Genomic DNA, 9,719 nt, shown 5'->3' with positions numbered 1-9,719 from the left:
AGTCAGAATTACCCTGATGAAGATGACAGACGGTCATCAAAACGTCGGCTCGTAAAAAAATAAATGGTTGTGATCAAAGAACTTTGCTATTCATTGTCCCCTCATCATTTGCATGATTGACATGCTCTGATTATATAGCATAGTCATTGATCTGCAAGTCACAAATGGTATTTCTGCAACACAGATCTAATGTCAACATCTGAGTATCTACAGAAAAAAAATTGGACGGTGCATGAATTGTATTTTTCAAGTTTTTATTGTCATTATTATTTATGGCAACAAAGAAGAATAAGACAAAATTTTATTGCACAAAATATCATTTTTTTACATTCTCTGTATTGCAACAAGCTAAGTTACATGTACCTTTTTCATAGTGTTCAGTATCTTATGGTCATATTTCAGAAATGTTCCATTCATTGATTTACACAATCATTTGTTTAATATCAAAATTTCACACATTCTGCTTCACAATTTGTGCAAAGTATCAATGGACCTAACATATAATACCATTATTACGTCACAGTTTGTTTACCTGTTCTAAAGAACATTCTAGAACGGTCAGTAAGTTAAAGAATAAAGATCATTTCAAAGTTTTCAAAGTAAGGTATGTCTGATTTTTGCTGCATCTAGTTTTGTTGACACAGCATTACATACCGTAATGGGTGATTTAGTTGTGACAGTAGATGAAAGTAGTACTGTATAAAGGCCTTATATTAAGGCAAACACACATGCTACGCACCACTGTACAATATAAACATTAATTGCAGTAAACAAACTGTGACGTAATAATGTTATAGGTCCATTGAGAGTATTGATTTTGAGTTTGTTTTTGTTGAAAAATAATGTATTTTCAAAGCTATGTTGATTGTGGTCGTGTCACAAGTCTCAGTGGGGACACCTGTCGTGCAGCGATGGCACTGCAGTCTGCCTTGTACCGCTCCCATGCATGCTGCTCGTGTAGAACTCGCATGATGTCGTCATCTGTGGGGGGCGGACGAAGCTGCAGGGATGAAAAATATGGTTCAAAATTAATCATTTTAGAATGATGAGTAAGTCTTTTATGTAGCCAATGTTTTGGTGACCGTCTGTCACCTTCCTCAGTGCAATTCTGACTGGTTCACATTGCACAGAAGCAAACAGACAGACGGTCACCAAAACATCAGCTGAATAAAAGACTTGGTTGTGTAAAAAGAGTCTCTTTACTCTGTCTTACCAGCCTGATGAAACTATTCACGGAGTTTAGGTTGTTAAGTTTGCACCTGTATCATTCTGTATCTGTATTCAATTTGGTATAACCGCCCTTCTTCGGCGTAACGCACCAGCTTTGCAGGCACGCAGCGCAGCGGCAGCTGGCTATATATTACACAAAAAAACCACTGATGTTCTATGATGTAGTCATAGCTATGTAGCTATGAAAGCTATGTAGTCCTATATGGACTCAAGTCTTTGCTGTTGAACTGTTATAATTACATGTTACACCCTCCCTGGCTTAGTGCCATTGGTGCCATTTGATCGCGTTTGAACATGTCTGGTGTATATTCATTTGATTGAATGCCCTCGGACATGTTTTGGTGCGAGCTCGATCAAATGTGTCCAAACAGGCTTCGTGCACGTACGTTAAAACTTTTCCACCTTTGCTTACAGTCATTTGCAACCTCAAAAACACAACATACTAGCCTGGTATCCAGTCTGATCGTGGTCGGGGCCGCAAGAGCTCTGTCCCGCCCGCCTCACATACTTCCCGGTGTGTATTTCACAAGAGATTGATTAGCCCTCAACAAATGTTCGTGTTGGTTGGAAACCAAATCCCCGAGCATACTGTCTCTTATTAGTGTAACACACCTACCTGGACGGTCTGTTGCACTGGGCGGGGGAAGCTTTTAGAGCCCCCGAAGGCACAACCTGCCTGAACACCCCAACACCCCCAATCACGTAAGACTGGATACCAGGCAAATAGTATACATATAGAATACAACATGGGGTATTCCGTATCGCCCAAGGTATCGACCCGACTGCGATGCGGTATACACCGTGTTGTATTTCACTTATGTCATACCCACCCAAGAAAACACGCCTTTCAATGAGCCAGAATGTGGTGTCACTAAACCCTAAAATGCAACAACATCAGTTCCAACATTCGGATTCTGTATTCGAATTTTCGAAAGCGGCGCACGCGGTTAGGGCAAAATGCATTGAATTTCGAATCGCTCTATGGAAGCCATGGAGCCCGGGCTGTACCGTAAAGTACGGCCCGGTCCAGAACCCGTTATCGAACGTTATCGCAGCCCGGATATGATATAAATAAAATTTAATGTATCCATAACCTACTGTTATTCTGAGCCTCCTTTTGAGCTCCTCTGTCACGTGATCGCGGAAGAACGCCTTGGCGATGACGACACACTCACAGCCGTCAGACACGAGGCTGAAGCCTGACGTCTCCTCATGCATGATGCTGGTCAGGCCCTGGTAACAACAACAAGGTTTATCAATACATTTGTACACTAAAAGTGGACTTGGTTATTAATCATACATATTTTGCGAAATTCCTTGTTTCGCATGTTTCCTTGGCTAGTAGTATATATGAATTCTTTGAAATCCGACTTATTCTTCCTAGTGTTGAAAGGTAATTGTATTCCGTAAGTTCTTACATTCCACAGAATTCGTATGTTTTCTACTACTGAATAGTGTATATTCCATAAAACTCATACATGTATATATATCAGGGCTCAAAATACTGGGTGCATGTGCACCTTTAAGTTAGTGCACCCAACTTTGGAGCTGTGCACCCAATTTTTTGCGTAGGTTTATGAAATTATGTATGTAAAGATGTGGTAATGCATTAAAGCATAATCTTAACATGGGTCAGAAAAGTAATAAAATTATTCTTGTACTACTTTTCTTAGAAATGAAACATGATTTAGTTTTGCTGACATTCAACTTATTCTATCCTATATGGTGCACCCAAAAATTTTTTTGTGCACCCAATTTTTTAGGTTGGGTGCACCTGGAGTACACCTATTCCCAAAAATGAATTTCGAGCTCTGTATACTAGTATATATAGGAACATCCAGTACAGTCATGAGTCAGTTAAAGACGAAAATGAATAATTACGAAGATGTCCTTCTCTCCCAGGGTCTGGATGTGGAGGAACAAAGCATCATGGTCCTCCTCCTCCTCCTCCTGGCTCCTCCTCCTGTTGCTATGGAAACGATCAGTCTCCTCCTGGATCAGGTTTCTATGGGAATGGACCGCCTCATCTGTGGGAGGGGGGGGGGAATTATCAATGTGAAGAACTTGTACGGCTTGTTTTTAACATATAATATATATTGGTAAGAGGTTTTCCAGTTGGAAAGCACAAAACAACATGCTACAAACCAACATATTTATCCAAAAATTATTTATCTGTATAGCCGGTATAACCGCCCTTCAGCGTAACACACCAGCTTCTGTATCTGTATAGCCGGTATAACCGCCCTTCGGCGTAACACACCAGCTTCTGTATCTGTATAGCTGGTATAACCGCCCTTCGGCGTAACACACCAGCTTCTGTATCATTCTGTATAGCCAGTATAACCGCCTTTCGGCGTAACACACCAGCTTCTGTATCATTCTGTATAGCCAGTATAACCGCCTTTCGGCGTAACACACCAGTTTCTGTATCTGTATAGCCGGTATAACCGCCTTTCGGCGTAACACACCAGCTTCTGTATCTGTATAGCCGGTATAACCGCCTTTCAGTGTAACATACCAGCTTCGCAGGCACGCGGCGTGGCGGCAGCTGGCTATATTACACCAATCGACTTGTTACACCTAACCCTTGGACTTCTAACTCTAGACATTGTTTAAAGCTATCTAATGACAATTGCCCCTACTGTACTCGCATGGTGACAGCGAGTTCCACTCTGCGATGGTTCTGAGGAAAGAATGAATTCTTGAGCACCTCAACCCTTGGTTGATAACTCTGGTACTTGAAGGCATGGCTATTTCTTGTTCTCTTCTGGGCTGGTATTAGGTACTTACTAGTTGGGACGTCCACCAGTTTATTAGTCATTTTGTACATCATGCATAGTCTGGACATTTTTCCTCTGTTACCTTTCTAGTTTCTTAACATTTTACTCACCAGTAACAGTGATCCCTGGAGTTGACGCCTGCCCTTTGTGATACGACTGCCGGATCCGGTGCTGCCACCCCCTCCGGCCAGCAGTGGCGCGACCCATCTCGGTCACAAACGCCCTGCAGTCAGTCGGGGCGGTTTTGGGCGGAGCGGTTTTGGGCGGCGTGAGATGTGATGAGGCTTGGCAGTGATGAGGCACCGTGGACGGACGGCGATACAGCGGACCTTAGAGGTGAGTTATAAACACAGTTACTCGATGATGTCACTCGCGCCATTTTGGAGTACAGTGTATAGTTATGTTATACACACCAACATGGCTGCTGCTGTAATCTACTTTACTCTTAGAAGCAACAGAACAAGCTTCTACAGTAACCGTCTTATAATATCAGAGATGTCGGGTTACCTTCGTGATTCCTGAGCGCGTTCCTCGCTGCAGTACTGGGGATAGAAGGTAGGGGGCGAGAGGAGCCCGCCCAGAGGCTGGACTGTCTTGTGCCCCTGTTCAGTAAGGTCTTCTTCAGAACCTTACATTTACCCTGGGAATGAGAGAGAGAGGAAAGTTCACCCTGGGTCTTCATCATCATCATGCCCTATCTCTCATAGCGGACACTAGTGCAGGATCTGCGAGACCAGTGTCTCTCTCTAACATGGACAAAAGTGTAGTATAAGGCTGTCCCACTCTACATCTCCCAGTGGGAAGCCACTGTACTAGTCTACCAGCTGGTTCGTTACTACGAACAACATGCCCTTCCAGGGGGAGCCTACATCGTCGCACTACAGACGAAATGGGTACTAGAGTGAAACTTCTCAAATATTGCGCAATGTGATGCTCAGGAAGAATACCTGATTTTATGAAGTACATCAGACATATTTAACTACCAATTTCGTGACGCAAACCCATGGAGTAAACCTTACCCGATTTAATGATGCAAACCTACCGACTTGATGACGTAGACCCACTCGGACTCGCTACTGTCTGGACACATCACTTGGCCTTTCCTGTGTGCAAAGATATGAATTTCAAAGTACAATATCATTAAATTCTTTTTTCCACAGTTGTAACTCTTAAAGGAAGGAAGGCCTTTGGTTTGTAACGTTACATCAATTAGTAATGCATGACTGTATGAATCCACATCACTTCGAACGCGATATTTTAACCCTTGTTCTGCAGAGCCCATATAAATATAGAATTATATGGGTTGCATAATATAGTAACTGTACCATTTATATAGCGCCCTGACATATAACTATATGTATGATTTGGTATTTCTCGTCTGATGCATTGCAACGTAGCTAAACGCAATGAAGTAACTACACTACTGCATAGTAAAAAAAAAGGCAAAGGTCTATGACCTGATTAAGAGATCAAATTAGTTGAAAATATTGTGTAAGAAATGCTAGCAGGACAAGGGTGTAATAAGCTTGAGCTCGTGCCCACCTGAAGTGCTTGTAGTACCAGACGCTGTGGTCTCCGTGTGGCAGCGCCCCCATGGGCCAGTCCCGCAAACTGTACACAGAGCGCAGAAACGTGATGTGGCTCGGTTCATGGTCACTCTTCTTATCCATCACGGACTCAATAAACTTCTGCACAGGGGAAACAAGAAACCAGTCTTTTGAATGAATGAAGGAATGAATAACTGTCGTGAATGAATGAATGAGTACACGGAGCGCACGGTCTGACTTCTAATGTCCATCACGGATTCAATAAGTTACTTTTGCGCAGGCAAAAAACAAGAAATGTGTGAGTGAGTGAGTGAGTGAGTGAGTGAGTGAGTGAGTGAGTGAGTGAGTGAGTGTGTGTGTGTGTGTGTGTGTGTGTGTGAGTGAGTGTTTGGGTGAGTGAGTGAAAGAGTGAGTGAGTGAATGAATGAATGAATGAATGAATGGATACATGAATGGATACATGAATGAATGAGTAAGCTCCATCCTGCAAGTTAAAAGTTATTGAATCACTCTTGCTTGGATTTAAAAAAGACAGGCACACCACCCCTCTACACTGCCATAAGGTAACAATGAACCACCCCTAACCCCCTCGCCACTAGCAATGGAAAATAAAACAATGAACTGCCCCTTACCTCTTTCTCCATTGCTGTGAGGTAACTATAAACCACCCCTAACCCCTCTCCACTGCTATGGGTAAATTAAACAATGAACTGCCCCTTACCTCCTTCTCCACTGCTAGGAGGTAAACTCTCTCGCTGCAGACGATTGTCTGGTTGTGCGGCCCCCCTTGCAAAATGGCATGGTCCTGTAACCATTGAAATGAGGGAACTTGATTTTAGAGACTGACACCAAGACTACATCGAACTTATGTTTGCATTCATCTCTGATGAGAAAAATGATAAGTTTGTTATTTCAAGTTTAAGTTTGCAAGAGACATTGACGCTTTATGACCACTGGAGTCTTCACCAGACTCCTTTACAGGCTGTATAAATAGTAGAAATCGGCCTAAAAAGGATTCAATCCATGCAGGCAAATTGGCTGGCCTACCCTTTTAAAGCAAATTTCTATTCATTCAGCCTGCAAAGGACTGGTGGATACTACACTGGGCTATACACATCACCGTATTCTTGCACTTTCTTGAAGTTGTTGTCCTTTTTTGATGTCTAATATGATGACTAGACGTGGTCTCTTGGTGCTGGTTTGCGCATGGTTTAGTTCAGAGTCAAATTATCTCTCGAACCGACTTTGGATTTATAATGCATGTAACTGTATTCTCAGATACTTTTAATTTACTTATGTCATGTCCTGAACCAATATCCTTATATATAGGCCAATTCATATCTTCCGCTCTCCAGAAAAGAAACCATTCATCTCTGACACTTCGAATGGATGTTAAATTATATAATACTGTATCCATGTTCCATATATATTGTATAACTCATAGTACACAATTACAGCGTAGCGTCTAGAGTTAGTCATTTAGAAGTAGATTTTAGTATTGTAACGGTTATTCTTGTCTATACTTGCCATACAGTGTACCTGTTGCAATTGTTGCGCAATAAAGATTGATTGATTGATTGTATTTTTGCACTTTCTTTTAAGAAACTCACTCCGAAGTAGCTTCCTGCCTTGAGAAAGCCCATGGTCCGTACGTAAGGCTTCCCGGTCACGAGGTCCGTCTCTACCCGAGTGGACGTCGCCTTGCCGTTCAGGATGAAGTACACCGACGTCGGGTCGTGACCCTCTCGCACGATCACTCTGTTGGCCTCAAAACTGGGAGGGGGCAACACGGAAATTTTTTTTATGATATTATTTTTGGTGTATATATTGTAACACACAGTTGTATTTCCGTGTATATATGTGCCGTACCCAGGGCCACTCTGTAAAGCAGTGCTATGTCACTGAGTAATGCCACCCTGGTTAAAGAATACAGAAATACATGAATAAATAAAATTTAGAGGTCAATGACAAAAATTGACCTCTTGATATTTTCATAAGGTTATGTAAAGCCGGTAAATAAGAAAAAAAGTAAAAAGTGCAAAGAAATAAGTCTAATTATCAAAATGTAATTTTAAGTTTTATAGGTATATACAACTTTTAGCAAGTGTCCGAACAAAAATCGGTAAAACATATATAACTGCTTGCTTGTATGTTATGTTACAACTCAATTCAGTTAAACAGACATAACTGCTTCTTTGTGACAACTGGAAACTGTTTTAAGGGTATTTTTAAGGGTGCGTGTAAATAAACCATTATCTCTCTAAAGTACCTAATACCAGCCCAGAAGAGAACAAGAAATAGCCATGCATTCAAGTACCAGAGTTATCAACCAAGGATTGAGGTGTTCAAGATTTCATTCTTTCCTAGAACTATCGCAGAGTGGAACTCACTGTCACCAAGTACAGTAGGGGCAATGTCAATAGATAGCTTTAAACAATGTCTAGAGCTAGAAGTTCAAGGTGTAACAAGTCGATCGGTGTAATATAGCCAGCTGCCGCCGCGCCGCGTGCCTGCGAAGCTGGTGTGTTACGCCGAAAGGCGGTTATACCGGCTATACAGATACAGATACAGAATGTAGTCCCATAGCCTTTTGAGGGGGAATATATGCTTCGACAGGAAGATGTGGTGAAGACGTTTGTTAAGATGTTTGTTCTCTCACCTGTCATACCAGCCCACCTTGACCAGCTGTTCGCGCATGTGCACTGGGAGCTGGGCAAAGGCCTCTGACGCCACACACAGGGCACGCATAGCCTGTCGGGAGGGAAAATATCACAAACAAATTTCAAGATGCTATCATGAAAGTTCATCTGTGTTGGTAGTTAAGGTTATATGTTTAAAGAAAGGTAAAACTTTTGATCCAACACAACAAAGTTTTCTCACCTTAGCAGAGCTTTCGACCAGACACTGAGGAAGACCAGAGTGACTGGTCAAAAGCTCTAGGTGAGAGAACTTCGTTGTGTTGGATCAAAAGTTTTTACTTTAAACAAATTTTAAGAGGGTAGTAAATTGTATTATGAATGTTATGTATATTGTGTCCTCACAACTAAATGTGTATGATATAATGGACTGTCACAAATGGATTTCTTTTAAACAATAATAAGATGCAACGTTCAACTTTTCATTGAGAATCAGAGTTTCGATAATTCTACCAGACAGTTCGGACTCAAGTTGTTTTACACATCATACGACTGGTTTTAACAAACTTTTAAAGGTGTTCATGTACTCGTATTCAAAGGCCCTGCTGACAAAAAGAATGTTCATGGTCAAAAATCTGATGTCTGACCTTGGATATCTGCTCGGGTCTCCTGTAGGCCGGGTTGGTCTTCAGGGTGTCCTGCACGTCCTGAGGAAGCTCCAACTGTGGAAGACAAAGTTACTCATTGGTCAATAGGCCGAACACGTCGAACCCCCTGTTCTATTGTCGAACACGTTTGTCAAAATCGAACACTCTAGATCTGGCGTTCGAAATAGAACAGGGGGCGGGGCTTATGATGTTTGGCTCGAACTGGTCTATGGTAATTTACAAGTCACTCACTGTTTTACTCATCATTCACTCATGTAACAGTTACGGGCAAATCGCCTTTGGGCGTAACACACTGGTTTTGAACAGTTGGTACCAGCTGCCATCGAAGATGACGTCCCCTACCAAAGCTTGGTTAAACGTTACTCATTTTCATCATAGTTGAGTGAGGAATAGGTTCCTTTCCTTAGCTAAGGGCACGATGTTAGGCTTAATAAGGATTTGTTTCTTTTGCTAATTGGCTTTTAATGTATGAATGAGTGCGTGCGTACGTGCGTGTGTCTGTGCGTGAGTGAGTGAGTGAGTGAGTGAGTGAGTGAGTGAGTGAGTGACTCAATGAGTGACTGTGTGGAATGATTCATTCATTCATTCATTCATTCATTCATTCATTCATTCATTTACAATCAAAGTAGCAGCAGTATCTACCACAGGGTTGGCCTTGAAGACGCTGGGGTCAAAGGACAGGTCCGGTCGGCCATGTTCACCTTGAGCCGGGCCGGTGACCTTGGCGTTCAGCGCGATCTCGGCTTGCAGCTGCGCAAAGGACTTCAGCCGGTTGCTCATCCTCTCAACCAGCTCTTTACGTCTGTAACGGAACGAAGTGGTTTTTGAAACGAGGGGAATTCTGAGTTTTGAAAAGAC

The 9,719-nt window shown here is 42.3% G+C and overlaps 1 protein-coding gene across 1 annotated transcript; it reads right to left on the bottom strand.

Moving 5' to 3' along the window:
• Positions 1-807: 807 nt before the first annotated feature.
• On the bottom strand, positions 808-9,641 carry LOC109482752. The gene is made up of 12 exons (XM_019785586.1): positions 9,504-9,641; positions 8,841-8,915; positions 8,217-8,308; positions 7,168-7,330; positions 6,279-6,362; positions 5,553-5,698; positions 5,053-5,113; positions 4,518-4,650; positions 4,121-4,339; positions 3,112-3,257; positions 2,329-2,463; positions 808-1,000 (listed from the first exon to the last, which is right to left on the bottom strand). Exons 1-12 carry the CDS (start codon positions 9,639-9,641, stop codon positions 857-859), a joined length of 1,536 nt encoding a protein of 511 aa, XP_019641145.1. The 3' UTR covers positions 808-856.
• Between the last annotated feature and the right edge of the window lie 78 nt (positions 9,642-9,719).

Source organism: Branchiostoma belcheri, unplaced genomic scaffold (genome assembly GCF_001625305.1).
Source record: "Branchiostoma belcheri isolate BF01 breed outbred unplaced genomic scaffold, Haploidv18h27 scaffold60, whole genome shotgun sequence".
NCBI lineage: Eukaryota > Metazoa > Chordata > Leptocardii > Amphioxiformes > Branchiostomatidae > Branchiostoma > Branchiostoma belcheri.
The sequence above is the reverse complement of the archived record's forward strand: the minus strand, read 5'-3'. Positions and strand labels throughout refer to the sequence as shown.